Source organism: Bacillus rossius, chromosome 10 (genome assembly GCF_032445375.1).
Source record: "Bacillus rossius redtenbacheri isolate Brsri chromosome 10, Brsri_v3, whole genome shotgun sequence".
Classification (NCBI taxonomy): domain Eukaryota; kingdom Metazoa; phylum Arthropoda; class Insecta; order Phasmatodea; family Bacillidae; genus Bacillus; species Bacillus rossius.
Genome location: NC_086337.1, coordinates 22711191 through 22732306, shown reverse-complemented (window position 1 = coordinate 22732306; position 21116 = coordinate 22711191). Strand labels below are relative to the sequence as shown.

The window sequence follows — 21116 nt, the reverse complement described above, 5'->3', positions numbered from 1 at the left end:
GCAGACTTTAGAGTCATACTGTATATCATTGATAGCTTCAAATTTTTTTACTACCTTAGCATGTTGGCCTTGGTATTGCCATGAAAGTTTCTGCATTAACAGTTTTTTTTATAAATAAGATAGATTATATTAAAACTAATTCTTACAATAACAAAAAAAATTTAAAGCTCCAACATTTATTTTTTTCATGTTTTCAGTAAATCATTTAAAACCATAATATTTTTAAAAATATAAATTGAAACTCCATTACAATTTCAGCTTCAACAATCTTAAAAAAAATGTTGTGATGGCCTTGTAATATATATAAAGGTATGAAGATATTGTAGATGTGCCGACCTCAAGGTGTTGCCCTCGACATATCTAACTAAATCCTAAAACAACACTGACCTATGTACATACCTAACATCAACACGCTGGAATGTTACATAGCCTTACTATGAACTCAGTACTAACCAAAGCAACATACAGTTGGGCAATGACTATGACATACGAACATACATAGCCTAGAAAGCTCCACTATGTTTAACAAGTTACTTACCAAGTGTTACAATTTAATAAGAATCTTTCACTTCATTCATTAATGCAATTAAAACTTTAACCACGTCAAGCATGCAGATATATTTTACCATGCTAAACAAAACTTCAACAGAAGACAACTTATAAACAGATGATGACTAAAAATGGCGCAGAATATAGGAATAACACCTGAACTAAGTTTACATTTGAAACTGTAAATCACACGAAACACATGACTAACAGGCCAACAAAACAATAAAGAAAAAAAAATACCTAGAGAGCAATTTGCCTCAGTAAGTGGTTAACCCTAAACAAAGTTTGATCGTAATACAGTACATGATCCACCGTTTCACCCCCAAGATAGTTTAGATGTTTCTGGACATTTTTGTTGTACGTCAAGGAGTAAAAGGTCGCATCACACAAGATATAAACGTATTTTCGGAGATTCCTCGTAGCGACACTAGGAGTCATTATCTATCACACTAACAGTCCTTTTCACCCGGAATTTACGCAGTCTCAAATGCCTGCAATAATCACCAACTGCTAAGGGAGATTATGCCTTCTTGAATTTGAAAATATTTTGCCACAAACTGCTATTAATCTTACGTTATGACATAGAACCTATATTTGGGCACTGGTTTAAATCCACATTCGTGAACAGTTACTTCCTACTGTGGTCAATCACTGGACCTGGTTAATATATATCAGATTGTAACAAAGTATAAAATCTTCGGAGCATATGATTTATGCATTGTTGTGAATAATATTACGGTAAATAGCTCTAAATGAACTATAGGAAAATGATGAAAAATCCCCTTTGACAATCAACTGTTACAACACAACTGTGGGTAACCAAAACTTTATAACAAGAATACAGTAGGCAGATAAAAGGTTAGGATCACTTATAGCATTTTCACAAGTTTCCTTAGGTCAATGCATTAACGTTACACTGCTTGCAACCATGCTGGGTACACAATATGCCACAATTTAAACCAAAAGAAAACATACAAGCATTATAATACAAATAAGACTACCACCACAAAACATTTTCCTGATAGGCAAGCCACTAACAGCTCTAGAAGATTATCTACCATCATCATTAGATGTCACTATAAATTTTTTCAAAGAAAATGTTTGTAATTACACAGCATACCACCCCTATGTAATAGTCCAGAAACACCAGTAATAAACTAAACTGAAAAGTATATAAAACCAAATTATAAAGAAAAAACCCTGACAGTCCTTGAAAAAATGAATGAACAGTAATAATAAAAAAGATAACTAATCACTAATAAAATAACCATTTTTAAAAATATATAGATATAGAAAAACACATGGTTTTGGGCCCAAGATATATTTCACATTAGAAACAAAAACAAGGTTAAGATCAAACTTAATTTTTATGCTTGTTTATTATATAAGCTAAAATTTTTGTGAAAGAAAATCACATCAGTAAGTAGATATGGAAAGTTTTAACTTTTAACTATACCTGCCTCTGACAATGGTTGGCGGCAGTAAAATTTTATTTCACTAAAAGTTTTAAAATGGGACAAGCACATAAACTTAATGCAACTTAGGTGACTGTTCAGCCAAAATGTAACAAATATGAATGCATTTGGGTTGTGTAAAAGACAACAGTATAAAATAAGGTGAGCACCCACAAAAAATTTAGTTTTCTGAGAAAAAAATTCATTAAAATTTTTCTAAAACCTTCAATAATTTAACAAGAAGACACTATTTCTGAAAAATTATTTAATTTGAGAACCTGTTTTATTTGCTAGGACATTTAATAAATTAGTAATCAAAACACTAAAAAAATTTGAGCGCAGTTTTATTAGGGTAAAGAGAAACTATTACTGAATCACTAACCATTTACATTTGACAAACCAAAATATATTATATGTATTTATCCCTTCAATGTGACTAAACTTATTAGTAGTTACATAGCTGAGAACATTTAGAATTCAGAGTATTATTGACATAAAAATGCAAATTAATTATTGCAATTGAACTCGGAAAAAAGTAAATTATTGCAAATAATAATTTTATCAGAAAGAAGTAACATTAGTAACATTACAATAACTACTACAATTACTTTCCCTACACAAAGATATAAAATGTCATGTAATAAGTTTAAGTCCTGAGTGGTTAGCTAAAATGAACAAAGAAACACTTTATCAAAGCACATATCTGTTTTATAACATTGATCAAAAATAACAACACATTATAAATTTGCAAAGTTTTTATTTATATGCAGTGTGGCAATCTTCCATGAATACCCTCAATAGTAACATTTAGGCATAGTAAAATAAAATATGCCAAATACTAGGTTCTATAAAATAATTAACACTCACTCGTATATAGTAACAAGCTAACAAGCAATTCAAATATTACAGAACTTTGCAAACCACTGAATATTTAAAAAGTTGAAATAAGTTTCAAGATACATATATATTAACGTTAAGTACTTTAAAAAGGTTTACCTTCTTAAGTATTACATGAGTTACATGAGTCATTTACTGTATGAAACTCTGATATACATGAGATTTAAATTTCTCAGTTTCCATAATATAATCATCAAACTATGTAGTTTAAAACTGAGTGTCTAATTCATTAATAAAATCCATAATATTTGAGTACATGGTATCTGCTATAATTCTTAAAACTGTAGATGTTTAAAAAAATGATCTGTAATTTAATTGTATAAAAAATAACGTAGAAGAAAATACATATAATATAGTGAAAGTATTTATTACCATTAAATAAATATTTTGCTACTTTAACTACAAGAAGATATAAGTAAAAATAAAACATAAAAAAATACAGGTAAACACTATACACATTCATCGTTCCAGCGGTACTACTAACACAAATACTTGTAATTTGTTACATGCTATCTCTAATAATATCTACTTAACTTTTATAACAAAAAACTACAATTTATTGGCTTTGTCTAATTATAATTGCCAGAACTACTGAAATAAAAGTCAATTGCAACTGAAACAAAGAAAGGCCTAACCATGCACTGACATTTTCATTCATAGTGTAATACAGAGAATGGGTACTATAATACTGGAAAGCTAGTGGCTTACGTAGATAGCAAAATATAAATTCCTGGAATATGTTAGCTAGGTACTACGCCCTATGGCAGTGAAGCATTACCTTTTTTAAGCAAAAATTATATGTTACCCTATAAATTACTGCTTTATAAATATTGAACCTTTTAAAAATATCCTATACAAAATTTCAAAATATTTTATCAATAGTTTCCAGCTATTTTTTTTACTTGTGGTGGCATGTGGTCTAAATAAAACGAGCTATCGTCGTAGTCACCCCTGAAGAGAATAATCGCTCCACTAATCCAGGTAATTCAATGAAACCTACTTTTCAAGCAACATAACATTAGGAAATAACCTATACCACCCAAACATACAATTACACAGTCAGCAGACATGATAAAAAATTATGTGCAAGGTAGTGAAGGTTTTACAGCCTAAATACTTAGGTGAACTAAGCATCTCAATGTGGCAACACGATGTGCCACAGTGATGAAAGAGACTGAAGGAAACCAGTGACATTATTAGAGAGAAATGACCTGTACAACCAAGCACCAGAGCAGTAAGTACTAAAAATTCAAAGCCCCGCAAAAACCAAAATGGAGCACTTTCAGACTACCTAACTACCAAACTGTTTAGGTAATAGGTCGTCATTCACACAAATAGAATGACAATAAACCTACGAAGTCAAAGTTGTATAAACACATAAATGCGAAGAAAAGACACAAGGCAGAAATATTCATATTTCATGTTTTGGAAAAGGCAAACAACAAGTTGAGACTCTGGACTAAGAGAAGGCAAACAACAAGATGAGAGAGTGAGCTAAGAGAAGGCGAACAATAAGGTAAGAGAGTGGGCTAAGAGAAAGCAAACAACTATGCGAGAGTCTGGGCTAAGATAACCAAGCTGACGTTCTGCGCTAAGAGAAGGCAAACAACAATGCGAGAGTCTAGGCTAAGAGAAGGCAAACAACAAGAAGAGAGTCGGGGCTAAGAAAAGAGAAACAACAAGGTGAGAGAGTGGGCTAACAGAACCAAGGCAACGTTCTGCGCTAAGAGAAGGTAAACAACAATGTGAGAGTCTAGGCTAAGAGAATGCAAACTACAAGGTGAGAGAGTGGGCTAAGAGAACCAAGGTGACGTTCTGCGCTAAGAGAAGGCAAACATCAATGCAAAAGTCTGGGCTAAGAGAAGGCAAACAACAAGGTGAGCATCTGGGCTATGAGAAGGCAAACCACAAGGTGAGAGTCTGGGCTAAGAGAAGACATGAAATGTACATGACAGAGATAAGATACGTGTGATTTTTAGAGGTATGTGATAAGAGATTTTTGAAATCAAATTTCTAACTTTTTTTTAGCATTTTTGGTTAACCAATGCAAGCAACATTTAAATGGTTTGGAATGCGCATTGCAACAATTTTTTTTTGTTTTTACTTTTGCTGTAGTTTGAAATTTTTTATAAAATTAGAAGAAAAAAGTGGGAAAGTGCATGAGCACAAGAAAACAGATACAGTTGTGTCAAAAATTCATGTAATTAAGAATCACGATAGTTGCTATCTTGTATGTCTTGGGAATTCAATACTTCATTAACACACTAAAAATTTCTGTACTTTTTTATTTTCATCCAAATTTAGCCTATTATAGTATAAATCAAAAAATTTAGCATATCACAGGTGTACTGCCTAAAGTGACCAAGTCAATATGTCATTACCATGTGCCTAATAAAGGGCTAAATATAACTCGAAAAATGCCCAAGAGAATATCCCAATCAGTAGAAAAAGGAATTAAAATGTTGAGATTTCGACCAAGTCTCAAAAACTAAAATATTGTTTGTAAAAACTTGAAGGATTTAACTTATTTCGTTTTGTCACTTATTGACTTGGTCATTTTTGGCAGTATACCAACAATATATTTAGAAATTATAACCATTTCTATTTTAACAAACCTCTTGTGTAGTTATACACATGATTCAGCCACTACAGTGTCCTTCACACCACACCTGAGAATATTAAAATTTGCCCACAACTGTCAGACTTTCAATCAAATCTCTTCTGTTAAGATGGTGTTCCTTCCTATCAGGATATAATTGTTTGTGTCACATGAAGAACTCATCCTAGCAGATGGTTTAGAAGAGACAGCCAATCGTCTGGCCACAAAGTCATTACAGCATGGGATTTATTTGTGAGAGACAGTACCAGGCATACAAGATCATCACTGTAAGTGTTGAAGAGAAACAGTGGTACTTGTACTCAAGTTGAGACAAAGCATTAGTTGCCTACCAAGAGGAATGGAAGATCACTACTATCCTCAATGGATCACTGGACAAATCACTTGAGAGTCATTTATAAATTATAACCATCGTCCCTCCACTCAGGAGGGAAACAAAGTAAACAGTAAACCAGCAAACAAAGTAGAGAAGTGTGGCCCTGTAGATTACGTCCATCAGAAAGCTAAATAAAGATAGGAGAATCATCAAGCTGGAAAAATTTATAGTCAAAATGATCAAGACTAATAAAAACCAAAACAAAAACAAAAAAGAAAGTTGTTTTAGAGTTCCTGTTTGTATCCCTTTTCAATGGACTACCTTTCTCTAAATGACCTTGCGGGGAGTTTGTGTGTAACATCAAGTTCCTCACCTATGAGCCTCAAAGTTTCTCATGAAGGGACGACAGTCGTGAATCTCATGGGCGTGAGCTTGCACTAAACTGGCAAGCTCCGTCATGACCCCACCTTGAGTCGAGTCATGCGAGCTGTCGTGTGAATGGTCGTCCATCATGTGAATAAACTCCATGCCACCTTCCCTGCAGTAACACCACATGCTTATAATGTCAATAAAGTAGAATAAACCACATTTAAAACAGACAAATTCTCTTACTACAATCAAACAATACGAATATGTGAATGAAGCACCCAGAATTATGTTCATTCATTTTCAATTGCAATTCAACTAAATGACCATTCAGCACATCAATCAATTTCTCATTCTGATAAAGATAAATACAATCTGGCTTTTACACCACAAATTGTAGTATAAAAAATATTGTTCTCCCAATTGTTCACAAGACCTTAACTGCAAGTGATATGAGTATTGTTATTTATAGAATCACTTACTTGTAGATTCAGTACTTTCAAAAACACCCAAAAATCAAATATTCTTAAACAAGAATGATAGAAATAGATGCACAAACAAGCTGAGTTAAAAAAAAGTATTCTTTTTCTGATGAAAAAAAATCGAACAGAACTACTAACATAGCGAACAAAATAAAGGAATGTAAACAAACAAATAATTGGATAAGTGACATTTCTTATGCTTATGACCAAAAACTAACTGTCCTAATGTGAAATTAAGAGAGCACAGTCATACACATTAAAAATAATAAATGCATGTAGTTGATGATCAAATTTTCCTTGCGCCCATTCAAAAATACGATAGACATAATCGTCACAGTGCTCTAGTCAATAACTGACTCACTCTGGGGCAAGACAGTCAGTTCCCTAAATACAGCCTTGGGCTTGGCTTCACATGTAACATAAGCCACACAACTCTTGCTGCTTTTTTTTTTCTGCGAGAAATAGCCATTAAACTGTTATACGGCGCTGCAAATATTTAAATCTTTAAAAATGTTAGTACTTGTAAAATTTATTTTACTGGAAGTTGGACAGTAAATGCAAAACTGTGATATGTGCAAAAATTTTCTTCATTCATTTTGATGAACAAAGTTAATTTAGAGTACACTCAATGTAGATTTAAACACAGGGCAATGTATCTAACTTCTGTTGATTGTGACATAGACCAGGGGCTACGCCCCTCCTGTGAGTCCTCTAGTGCCAATTACTTGGTGGCGGAGAGACAGAGAGTAATGGAGGGGCTACTTTGTTGTTCAAACCTCCTGCCAGCGACATGCGAGTGACATGAGCAAGGTCTTCACCCGAGAGGGAAAGTGACCCCTCGACCCACTGATTATTTAATTAAAGATGTAATAGTCATGGTTTATTTTTTCACTATGAACAGCTACATAAATAATTTTATTTCATTTATTTACCTCAAGGTAGAATTAAACATTCTAAACACACTCCTATGTAATAATAAGTTCTCATACTTTTTATATTTTAAATTACCAGTAATGTAATGGGTCTGTTGTACTAATTGTCTTAATTTTGTGAAGTGTTTTACGCCTAATGCTTTTAATGTCTGCGGCAAGATTTTTGAATGACCTAAATGCATTTGTGTCTCGGCGTGGGGACACCATCCAGCGCGATCTGCGGCCATTGTTCCCCCCCCCCCCCCCCAAGCCAAACTTCATTGCCACTTGAGACCGAACATCATTGTTGCATGCTACTGAGTTAATGATTCTGTCCATCCTTAAATTGTACTAAACTCTTCCATTCTCATGGCCTTCCTCGGCCGGCTGCTTAACTTAATTTAATTTGAGCCCAACAAGAGACTTTGACATTTAAGTGAAGGTGCTCTTGGGTGCGATGGATTTCAACTAACTCAATCTGTACCGAAGGGATTTTTCTCTTTTTAACTATGTCTATAGTTTATGTTTTGACATGGTCGGGGGTATTGTAAATGAGACGTACGAATTTATAGGGCGCCACCGTGTCAAGGGGCACGGACCCGGCGGAGACTCTCGCCTTAGGGCGTGACGTCGCCCGTGTGAGGATGTGACTCGACCCCCTCGCTGCAGTTCTCGGCGACACCTGAACCTGGCCCGATCTCAGCGCCGGGCACGCTCTGATGATTAGATGGGTGGGTTCTTAGGGCGTCCCACACGCCAGACGTCGAGGAGGCAAACACTTGATCCGGCACTCAGACAACACGCACGTGGTAGCACTGAGCTGACTGTCACGGGCGCGCGCGCACAGATTGTCCACACGTTTAGTTACAAATTCACCTCTACAAGGTAACTCATACTCAAATAAACACTCCGCGGTACGTCCGGTTTACGTCGAGTTCAGCTCCCTCTCACCGCGATGACGAAGAAGAACTGTCGGGAAAAACATGGCCGCCGGGTAGCCTCAACAAAAGCCTCTCGCGCCATCTTTTCCAGGTCCGTGGCACTCTATCCCCCCACTACACACGCAGCGGGAGGTTTGAATGCCGTGGCTGGAGGGGAAGGTGGGAGTGTACTGGCGTATCGGGCTCGGAGGCTCGGACAATGTCAATTGCCCCCCCCCCCCCCCCCGAAAGTACCCCGATATGACAGTACAGCGATGGGAGCAGCTGGGTGGCGTGGTCTGCTGTGTGCACACCTGTGGCGGGGCGATCGCTCCGTCCGTCGGCGTCTCCAACTCGTATGGCTTCTGTCATGCAGCATCTCGCTGGGCCTGCCGCCTTGCGCGGCCGCAAATGGTATCCATGCGCAGCCCCCCTCGCCGCTGCCTCCTGTCCATTGGGGCTGTCACCTCCCTCCTCTTCATTTGCTGGTTCCTCTACGGTTACATGGAACGTGGCGTTCTCCAGGGAATAGCGTAGAGGCCATTTAGGCCCTGTAAGCGGCGGATTCTCGGGTCGGTCTTCGGCGTCCTCGGGGTACCAGATGAGCGGTGAGGGGGTGGAACGCTGTTCGGCACTGCCCGTTCATTCTCCCGCAGCGAATCCACGGAAGGACTCATCTGTGTCCGACTCGAAGAACAGCTGCCTCGCACACTCCGGGTGACCCGTGTGTAGGATGGAGGTTATGGCAGTAGCGTCGGGGAACCCGTGGAAGTCTGACGTATCTGGACTCGCAGGCGTGGGAGTGTCATGCCCCCCAGCCGCTTGCTCTGTATCGGGGGCTGGGTCCGGCGTTCCTGGCTCAGATCTCTGAGCCTCTACGTCCGTCTCCTCCTCACGTGCGAGTCTCACTGCGTCCCTGTGGTACTTCACTATCCGCCCCGTGGGAGTGGTACCTAGAGTACGTACTACCGGTACGGGACCTACCCACTTCGCCGCCGGCCCGGCGCAGTACTTTCGTCCACTGGCCGAAAGGGGGTGCAGCCTGGTGTAGACGAGCTGCCCGGGTGTCAGTGCCGGGGGCGGTGATGATGTCACGGGTGTAATATGGGCAGTGGCGAGGCGTGAGGTTTACATGAGGAAAAGCAACAACTCCGTTCACCCCAAAACACGTTGGGGGGGGGGGGGGGGGTCCGGGGGCCCTCCCCCGGGAAAATATGGATTTCAAGGTACAAAAGGGCGCTATTTAAGTAGTTTTCTTAACTGAACATTGACTATTCCACAGGTAGAAAAATTGACATTTTTTTAAATTATAAACTATTTTTGAAAAATAATAATGTTTGGCATACATTATTCTGATAATAAAATACCTACTCTACATTATTTATATACTAAGTGGGAGTGTAGTATCATCGATATCTGGTACAAAATATATAAACAGACAACACATGGCAAAGTAAGTACCTACTTAAAATAAAGAGAAGAAGCTCATAAAAATGTACTAGAATAGTAAAAATTAAATGTTGGTATTTTTTGTACCAACACAAAAGAAACTATCTTCATACGTGATCAGAAACCCTGTTAACTGGTACGTGGTTATTCACAGTCACTCCAGCGAGATTTCAACTCTCGAGCTGGGATCCCGTATCCGCCACCCGCGGGACGCGGTCGGTAGCAGTTGGCACTGCTAGGCCGCCTCCCATACGCCCACAAATCCCCCACGCACTGCCAGCCAACAGCCCGCGAGAGAGATGCGCGCGCCCCGAGAGACGACCGCCGACTGAAACGCGACCTCGCCAACTGCCCTGCCGAACTGTACCGGACATAGCCGAAGCAGTCGTAGGAAAAATTCCACTGTCTGCTTCGGCCTCGTTCGCTTGAGTTCGGCAAGAAAGCGCTACATTCGTAGCTTCTACCACGTGTGTTTACAGCCAATCCCCTCCTCGAACCTTTGTACCATGCCACCCCCCTTCTGAAAGGAAACTACTGCGGCAGCCTTCCTGCTGAAAGCGGTCCTACCAGCGCTTCTAAACCTAGCAACGCTTCTAAAACAGCATGTTTTGTGTGTCGACGAGTTCTTTTCTTATAGCGCACAGCGCACAGTATTGGGTCCCAAGAAGATAATGTAAAAAATACATACACCTAACTGCACGAGCCAAAGTAAAATACTATTCTGAATAAAATATTTATTTAAAAAATACATTGTCTGCAAACTGCCTGGGCAAGCACTGCTTGCCTTGCTTGCCCTGACGAGACGCCACTGAATACGGGCCTGATACTCCGCCTGTCAGTGCCGGCCCACGTCACGGGTGGCAGCTATCCGTGCCGCCCAGGCCTCAGGCGTTTGCCCCTCCTCTTCCGCATCTTGCGCCTGAACACGGTACTGCCCCGGTAAGGGCAAGTTCCGCCCCTGTACCAACGTTGCGGGTGCTTCCCCGGTGGCCTCGTTTTCCCTACGTCTCAGACAGTACAGGATTTCGGGGAGGTGTACGTCCCAGGTTGTGTGGTCGTCCGTGAGTCGCAGGCGCAACTGGGCCTTTACTTCCTGGTTCCGTCTTTCTGTCGGGTTCGCCCTCGGGTGGTAGATGGGTGTGGTATGGGCCATGACCCGCCATTTAGTACAAAATTCCGCCCATTTCCTGCCCGCAAACTGGGTGGCGTTATCGGATAGAAGTACCTGGGGGTAGCCCCATCGAGGGAAGAACTCCGTCTCCAGCGCCCGAGCGATCGTGCCGGCACGACAATTGGCTAAGGGAAACGCCTCAATCCACCGCGTGAAACAGTCGGTCACAACCAGGAGGAACCTCTTCCCCCGTGCAGTGCGAGGGTAGGGGCCCATCAGATCCAGAGCCACGGTATGGAAGGGCTCTGTGGGTCGCCTGGGCACCTGTTGCTCCCGCCCGTCCGGCCTCCTCGCTCGTTTTGTGTCGCTGGCAGTGCCGGCAGTTTCGTACACTGTTCCTCACGTGTTTGTTGATGCCCGGCCAATAAAACCATTCCCTGATGGCCCGTGTGGTCTGGTCCGTCCCCGGATTGCCTGCCAGCTTGTTAGTGTGCAGCATGTTGAAGATGTCCCGGCGTGTGTCCACTGGTGCGAATGTCCGCCATTTCGTTTGGGGTTGTTGTGGCCCCACCGGGCATGCCTGGAGGAAGCCATCTACCACTCGGTACACCTCCAGTGTCATTGCACCACACCGCTGGATGAGCTCCTGAGTGTGCCCGTCCGTCGCCTGTTTGGCTCGTACGAAGGCGTCCAGATCGTCCAGTTTTGCCCCTGGGGGGAGTGTCGGGGGTGTGTTCGGGGTAATCGCACTTAGGCATGCGCCAGTATTCCCGTGGGACTCGTGCGTCTGCTCGCGTGTCGGTGGCAGCAGCTCCTCCCACTCGGCGTCATCTCACGCATATACTGTAGGGTTGCGTGACAACTCATCTGCTAGCTCATTTTGCTTTCCTGCCACGTGCTCTACGGTGAAGTCCAGTGCCTGCAGTAGCATGGCCCACCGTGTCAGTTTGGACCGGCGGCCCTGCATGGTTGCAAGCCATTTGAGACACTGGCTGTCCGTGCGCAGGGTGAATTGCTGTCCTTCCAAGTGCGGCCGGTAACGCTTTAATGCCCACACTACCCCGAGACACTCGCGCTCATTCACGCTGTACCTGCGCTCTAAGTCCCCAAACTTGGCACTAGCGTATTCGATTATCCGCGGCTCCCCTCCAGCGCCGGCCTGGAGCAAGATGGCTCCTATGCCCTCCTGGCTTGCATCCGTCTGGACGATGAGAGGTTTCTGGGGGTCAAGCCTGGCCAGTAGATGACATTGACTGAACCGGCGCTTCAGCTCGTTGAATGCGGTTTGCATAGCAGGCGTCCATTTGTATGGTTTTTTTGGGGACAGATGAGCTGTCACTACGGAGAATTCGGGGATGAAAGCCCGCAGCCAGTTGGCCAGCCCAATGAACCGCTGGAGCTTCTTGCGGGTGTTTGGGACAGGTCGAGTGAGTATGACGTCCAGCTGTTCTGGCGTGGGTCGGTTCCCCTCTGCATTTACCACGAGCCCCAGGAAGTTCAGTTTGGTTATGCCCAGATGACATTTGGCCCTGTTACAGGTCAGCCCATGTGCCGCAAGGCGCTCCAGTATGAGTGCGAGGTGGTGCGCATGCTCCTCCCAGTTTTGGGACCAAATGATGATGTCATCGAGATATGCTGCAGCAAACTGACCGGAGTAGTCGTCCAACACGCACGTCATCATGTGCTGAAAAATGGCTGGGGCGTCCTGCAGCCCGAAGGGCATGGCTCTAAACTGGAAGCGGCGTCCGTCAGGAATGGTAAAAGCAGTTTTCTGGCGGTCCTCCGGCCTTATGGGAACCTGCCAGTACCCAGATTTCAAGTCGAGTGATGAGAAAATTTTCGCGCTCCCTAGGCCGGCGAGTATATCGGCAATATTCAGTAAGGGAGGGGGAGAGTTAATCGTCACCTTGTTGATCGGCTTGAAATTTACACAAAAGCGGGCTGTACCGTCTTTCTTCTCCGCCAACACGATCTGAAAATTGTATGGGCTCTCGCTGGGCTCGATGATACCATCTCTCAGCATTTCGTTGACCTGCGCTAGGATGGTCTGCTTGCCCGCGTACCCATAACTGCCAGGTGGGATATACATTGGCTCGTGGGGGTGAGTAGGAATTGCATGTTCCGCAACTGATGTACGCTTAAGGGGGTCGGCGTTCGCGAACACAGCGCTCTGTTGATCCAGTACACTCTGGATAGTGGCCTGCAGTCCGGGAGGGACCCCGTGCTTGAAATCGTTGAGACTGACCTTGCTGGGTGATGGTGGTGTTGGATGTCCGAAGCCGTAGACCGTGCGGCGCCCACGGGTGCCTACGCACACCAGCCCACCACGCACCCCGATATGCGCATCTTGCTCGCAGAGCCATGGCTGGCCCAGGATGACGTCGTCTCGTAGCTCCGTGACCACCAGTGCGGTTGTGGACGATCTTTGGTCGCGTACGTCGATGCACAGCGTCGCGACGCCCTGCGTCTGACAGGCATCTCCGACAGTGGCCAGCTGAAGTTGTCCCGGTTGGTGCTCGTACTGCGTCCCCGCAACCAGATGGGCAGCAACACAGTTATGACTGGCTGCGGTGTCGATCAGTGGGAGTAGCTCTCGCCCGTTGACTCTTACGGGGATGCGCAGAAGTCTGCCTTCCGCTGCGCTGACGTGACCCAGTAGTGGCCTGGCCAGCGTCTGTGCAGCATCCGCAGTTGTGACAGCAGGAGGTGAGGGTACTGGAATTACTGCGTCACCTCCCCTTGGCCGTTTCCTGGCCACTGGTACGTCCTGTCACTGGGCTGGAATGCGTTGCGCACGGGACAGTTTTCGTGCCAGTGGAGTGTGCCTTTAGGACATGTGTGACACTGTGGTGGTGGGCCTTCGCCTATGGCGCGTCGGCGCCAGGCCGGCGGCAACTGGTCACCTGGCCCCCCGGTGTCGCGGCGAGCCCCGTCGCGGGGTGCGGGGTAGGACACTAATGCCTGAGTGCTGGTGTCTGCTGGTGTCGCTCGTGTAGGTGCCGGGGTGAAGTTCCTGGGTGGTCGCATCGACTTCAGGTCCTGTTCTATCGCCCGAGCAAGTTGCACGAAGCACTCTGCGGAGTAGTGGGTTGCTTGCCGTAGGTGCGCGCGTAGCTCTGGGGCGCATGAGTTCCACGACGGCGCATGCGTCGGGAGGAGCCGTCTGTACATGCGGATCTTCTTTACCACGAATGCCTCGACCGTCTCATTGGCTCCTTGTTCCAGGCAGAACAGTTCGGTACGTGCCTTCATCTCCGATCTGGCATCCGCATACCTGGCCTCGAACCGTCTCGTAAACTCCTCCCATGGCATGTCGTTCTCGCTCGTGATGGTCCACCAGGTTTTGGCGTCAGCCCGCAGGGCGTTGCCCGTACGCGCGGCCCACTCTATCTCCGGGACGCCATAACGGCTCAGACTGCTCTGACATGCGCGGATGAACTGCCTCGGGTCGTCACTGGTGAGGCCGGCGAACTCTGGGACTCCACGTGCTTCACCGGGATGGGGTACCCCCGGTTCAGCAGACTGTACTGCCCATGGGGAGCTGTCCCGCGTGACACGAGCCCGGCGTCCTGGCACGCCCTGCAGATGTACCACGTGTCCTGGAGACTCGCCAACTCGGCCGCGACGAGGCACTTTGCATGTCTGAACGCTCTACATTGTCTACACCATAGTCCATCACATGCTAGTCCGTCACACCCCCCGTTAGTGCACTTGAGGAAGTCTGGCACGGCCGCCTTGGCCCCGCGGGTGCACTCATCGGCCCGCGGTTCTAAACACGTACACGTGTCTGCCCATGTTACCCCCGGTACTGCGCCTACATATCTGGGCCGCGCACACTTTACACAACACATCTCGTTCAGGCTGTACAACATTTCCAACTTTACCGCGCTCGCGCTATTGTCCGCCATGGTGGTGTGTGGTAGTAAGGCCGGTGGACTCGACTCGCTCCTCCCCGCTACGCGACCCGTACGGCGGTCTAACCCACACACTCCACCCGCGAGTTTACAGCAGTCCCTCTGCTCTCGCTGTGCCGAATTCCTGGAAGCGAGCTCCCGGCGAGTTGAAAAGTGGAAGGTCGCGACGAGGTCCAGTTAGTCACTCTGCGCGAACATTAGTTCCGCGCTAACTTTAGACCCCACGCTCCGCGCAGTAATGGTACATTCGAGCGCGAACTTTAGTTCCTCTCGCTCCGCGCAACAACCGCACAACTCCCGGACTCACGCACAACACAGGTCCCGGTGATTCTGGCAGCTTTTTGTCACGCCCCACCTCTTGGGCGCCAATTTGACATGGTCGGGGGTATTGTAAATGAGACGTACGAATTTATAGGGCGCCACCGTGTCAAGGGGCACGGACCCGGCGGAGACTCTCGCCTTAGGGCGTGACGTCGCCCGTGTGAGGATGTGACTCGACCCCCTCGCTGCAGTTCTCGGCGACACCTGAACCTGGCCCGATCTCAGCGCCGGGCACGCTCTGATGATTAGATGGGTGGGTTCTTAGGGCGTCCCACACGCCAGACGTCGAGGAGGCAAACACTTGATCCGGCACTCAGACAACACGCACGTGGTAGCACTGAGCTGACTGTCACGGGCGCGCGCGCACAGATTGTCCACACGTTTAGTTACAAATTCACCTCTACAAGGTAACTCATACTCAAATAAACACTCCGCGGTACGTCCGGTTTACGTCGAGTTCAGCTCCCTCTCACCGCGATGACGAAGAACTGTCGGGAAAAACATGGCCGCCGGGTAGCCTCAACAAAAGCCTCTCGCGCCATCTTTTCCAGGTCCGTGGCACTCTATCACCCCCCCACACACGCGGCGGGAGGTTTGAATGCCGTGGCTGGAGGGGAAGGTGGGAGGGTACTGGCGTATCGGGCTCGGAGGCTCGGACGATGTCAGTTTAAATTTTTACGACTGTAAGGAACAGAAGCATAAAGCGTCGAATAAAGGACTCTTGTTAAAACCATGCTTCTCTCTTCGACCACATGGGGATGTGTGGAGGTTTAGAGGCATATGGAACACCTTAAGAGCACATGTGTATAGTTTACCATGTTTGATGCCGAGAGCGGAACAGGTTTTTGCACAAGGCATTTACAAGGAGCGGTCATGTCTCAGGTCACATTTGCTACATCACGCGCTGATAACATGGTAACGCCCATGGTAATTATGTCCACACACTCTCACCAACTCCCATGGTGAGACCTGGTGTAAACTGTATAATAAATATATTATTATAACAGTAAAAGCTCTTTAATGCAACATTCCTTGGTTCAGCAGATTCTGTAATCCTGCACCGATTGAACCACCTGCACTCTTATCATTTGAAATCCCATCCAAAATGGAAGAAATAGTATAAAAATTGATTTAAACATTTTTTTTTTTGCTAGATAAGAACATTGATTTCATAGACATCTAACACTTGAATAAATGTATTACATGGTGTATTGACAACCTTCTGGTGTTATTTTTGTTTTATTGCAATCTACTATATTATAATCTTGTCCAAAATGAGAGGATAATTCGCTGAAAAAGATGACAAAAAAAAACATAATTATTTTTAATTTGAGTTCATAGTTCCCTGCTAGATTCCAAGAAAAACTGAAAATGAAATTAAGGGAGAATGCTTAAAAGAAAGAAAGAGAATGAGAGCAAAAGAGAAGTGGTTTTTGACTCCCCTAGTGAAGGATTAAATACCCTCACCAAACTTCTAATTTCTACCATGCACATTGCCTTTCTAAATTCTTATGATGGGAAAGTTGAACTTGTGCAATTTCCACAATGTTTATCATTTGACTAAAGCAGGCACGGACTTCTGGAAGTTTTATGGTAGTGAAATAATTTGTGATTGGTTGCTTTGTGAAAGCTGTGTTGTGATTGGGCAGTGAGGTCACGTGGCTCCCTCATACCTGTGTGGCTGGAAGCAGTGGCATCATCTCGACAGTTCTCTGCTTGATGTCGTTTGAAAAAGTCGTGTTTGGCTGTGGCTCACGCCATTACATAATATGAATTAAGTGACGAACTTTACGGATGTGGTCGATGCTGTGCCGGTGATCAACCTCGTTTCTGACATTTATTTTAGAATTTCAGCGACCGCAGTCGTGGGCATTCAGCCCACGATGGGGCTTAAGTAAATCTTTGCCACCATTCCAAGGACACCTTTGTCCTTGTCTTGTATAATCGATGCTAAGCGACTTCGGGACTTATTACAAAATGGAATGTGTATGTGTGTATTAAGAACGTTTTTTGGCATCATCAAAATGAACAAACATTTATTTTTCGAGTAGGGAAAAGTCAATTGTGTTGCTAAGAGAACTGTGATGACCTGTTGTAAACATTGTGTAATGGCAGACTGTTTTGTTTTGTGCAAGATCTAAAAAAAAATCTACATACAGTTCTTTAAATCTTCTGCTTCAGTAAAAACTGCATAACCAAAGTCTTACTTAACCTCAAAATTTAAAACAACAACAAACATTTTCAACAAAGATTCTCATAATTTATTATTTTTGAAGTGTTTATGAATGTTGCAAGTCAGATCGTCTTTTAACCAAGCCGATCTGAGTTGTAATAAAGTTTATAATTAAAGTTACTACGTTTTTTGTCGATTGTGCAGCATGATTACGTTGGATATGGTTCCGAGTGTCAACCACATGTAACGTACCTTTGTTCCTTTGTTACCGCATAACACATATAGTTGTTTGTAAAGTGTTGCATTCATGTTACAAATTTGTGAACAGTGAATTGGAAATTACCATGGCTGAAATACAATAACAGACATGAATTGTAATCCTTTCTGAGAAATTTGAAAAGGATTAAATTCGTGTGTGTTTGTTTCAAGCCCATTGCTGGGATTTGGACCAATTTAAAGTTGAATTTGAGGAAAGTTATCTTCAACTTGTGTTTCACTATTCAGAGACTGATTCATTGCTGCATCTGAAGCTAGCGATGCAAATCAGAAAAATTAAACAATGCCTAATATAAATTCAGAAAAATTTGTTCAAGGCTCTAAATTGCTTAAACCGAAGAAAGTGCTGTGAGTGGCTCTAACAGCCATGAGAATAAGGTAAACACCGCATTTCAAAGGTGGAATTACCGAGTTATCAAGTTTTTGTGATTTGTTTACATCACCCGTGAACAACACCACCTCAGTATCTACAACAGAGCAACAACAATACCTGCTCACTATCGGGAGAACCATTAAGCCTAATAAAATCTCTTCCCTTCTCAGAAGAGAACAATAACTTGGCCTGGGCAACACTGAAGGATAGGTATAAGGATGTGTGAGCTATAGCAACAATGCACTGGGAAAATATTATGCACCTCTCAAAAATTCCAGTCAATGCCCCAGAGAAGGTAAAGAACTTGGAAGTGTTGAAAGAAAACTTAGGTGCATTGAGTGTGCACTTCCGGTGAGTGAAGCTTTGTTCTTTTAAATATTGTACTCCCCAAATGGGACCAAGAAACCCATAATCAGTTTGAGTTGGCCCATAAGCATGTCAAGAAGTCTAGCTGTTAGATTTCCGTGAGGGTCAGTTTTAACTGTCTCAAGGACTGCACATCAAGGAGGGGGTGCATGCTTTGCCACAGGAGACATAATTCCTTGCTCCACGACTCTCCGCCTATATCTGGCTTGCAACACAAGTCCAGTCCAGAATTGTCATCAAACAATCTAGACAAGTCAGAGCCAGATGCCTCTGCCCTTGTGTCAATGACCTCTCGCAGTGTCACTATGGCTACAGTTGTTCAATATTAGCATAAAGGACGCTCGTGGCACTTGGCAGTAACCTCATGCACTGCTTGATTCTGAGTCTCAACCGTCATTTCTTTCAGAGGATTAGTTTTATCAGAATCTCACCTAGAAAGTATGGTGATTACCACTAAAACTATTTCCCATCCAATACGGTCAAATGTTTCGTTCCCACCAATAATAAGATATACATTATTGTTATTTTCATTTAATATTTTTTTCCAGTGAAAAAAGTTGTTCACGAACTTCTTTTCCCGTAAAAATTGATATATTTAAAGTTGAAAACCATTATTTGTTAGGATATTACCAGTTACTTAATTAATTAACAGAAATACCAAGTTAGCCATGTGTAAAGTTTCTTTCAAAGACTTTTTTCAATATTATAATCTTTATTTGCAGTGCACTCATATTCGGTTACATTGATTACTGTATAGAGTGCGCTCACATAGTCCAACATCAATATTGATAGCTTGCAGAGTGCATGCAACGCGCACGCTGTCTACATTTAATGGCCTGCATTCTTTCGTGGCTAGTCTCTACTACGACGATGGAATGGCGAAATTTCACCAAGAATAATTTAATTCTGCTTTAAGGTTTTGTTTTACGAAATCTGGCCTAAACAGACACCTTCCCCTTGTTTTCAAGGTCAAGTGTGCAAAGTTTCAACTCAATCAGATGAACGATGTGCGAGCACATAGAAGACGAACACACAAACATTCATTTTTATATATAAGATATAAACATTTGTGAAATGACCACTGTAAAGTATTGACGACAGCTGTCGTGTCTATCCTGGTCCCTAGGCCCGCTGTTGCCCATAGCCGTCTGGTCCGGGCATGAGTGTAAAAAAGTGTTTGAGTGGTGCTTCGAGCGGTGAGCGCACCCGAGCGCGGCGGCTGGTGTGATGAATGACAGTGCAATCTGACCCGGACCGCGTACTGTCTCCCACGAATCTCGTGCGTCCCCCTCCCCTGCTTCCCGCTCGCCATGCGCCGGTGCGTGGGAGTCAGTCGTAGCTCGCCTGTCATCCGCGACGGACGCGTCTGAGCGCTGCTCCGCGCTTCGCCACTAGGGACTTGTGAGTGGTTCGCCGTTTAGCAGCCAGTGCCTTAACGACATACACCGAACTAAGTGGCGTTTCGAGCGGCCGACAGCTCGAGGGGTCACTGTTGTCCTGGCCCCCTGTTGCAAGCCACAAGGTGAGAACCCGTTCACTCCCTGAGTTTTAGGCTGGCCGGCGCTCTCGTCACAACAGGGAATCACTCGCAACAGGGGTCAGAGAGCCAGTTGTCATCACTATTTTGTTTGGTAAGTATCCAAAAAATCTCTAAATTCAGGTTGCATTGTATTTTTGAGTTATAAATTACCAAACTAATCAATGTACATATATGGTGATTCTAGAATATCTGATTCAAACATAAATTGTGTTAAATGACATATATATAAAATATCATTGTAAACAAAGAAAATATTAAGATTAACGTGTCGGCACCGTGAATAAGATTGCATTAATACCAGTACCTCACGTTATCTAATAATATTCGTTATTATATTACCTAAAGTTGAAAGCTAAGATCATTGTACAACAATTTTCAAGATTATCATAATGAACAATTTGAAATTAGTCTCAATGCATCAGTACAATACACTCTAGCATATCTTACGAAACTAGATTCCTTGCATGGATTAGGTTTTACTGACTATTACTCTAGTGGTGTAATATTCGCTTGTTTAAACCATTCCAAACATGAGTGTCTCAAATCAATCCTTAACTAAACATCCATATAACATCATATATTACAAGAGCAAACAAAAGATTGTTTCTGCCTAGGTTAAATATTGCTAGCTCTGTGGGTTAAGCAGGACTTCTGGGACATACAAGTTGCTGTGGGGACAGAACACCTAAGACACTCATAGATTCAATGGTTAAGCATTAAATTGAAATTGGCAAATACCAAATCCATACAACTGTTTCTGAATTAAAATAGTTACAATTCATGGCGTTATCATCATTTTGAAACAAACTAAAATTTTTCTGTTGGTATGGGTGAACGATGAGCTGAAACTAATAATATGTCTTTAACTATACCAAAGTTTTAGATTTGTACGAACATTTACTTTATACTATGATAAAGGGATATCAGCATACAAATAGTCACTTTAGAATAACCAACCTCAGAACGAAGATCTAGTGGATTTCTATTTAACCTGGTAGACTAGGCAGTGTTTGGCCAAACTCCACGCTTTATCCTGAGAACGCCTCGTGGGAAGAATGTCTGATTATCTCTATTCTCGTAG

At 43.7% G+C, this 21116-nt stretch overlaps 1 protein-coding gene across 4 annotated transcripts in view; it reads right to left on the bottom strand.

Moving 5' to 3' along the window:
• Positions 1 to 21116, bottom strand: part of LOC134535844 (ubiquitin carboxyl-terminal hydrolase 34) — a 217103-nt gene that overhangs the window by 153120 nt on the left and 42867 nt on the right. For 3 of the 4 annotated variants that reach the window (XM_063375171.1, XM_063375172.1, XM_063375174.1), the window contains exon 11: positions 6207 to 6371. The exons of the other annotated variant lie outside the window; for it this stretch is intronic. In XM_063375171.1, coding sequence (XP_063231241.1) covers positions 6207 to 6371 — 165 coding nt within the window. The remainder of the gene's footprint in view (positions 1 to 6206; positions 6372 to 21116) is intronic. 4 annotated transcript variants of the gene reach the window in all.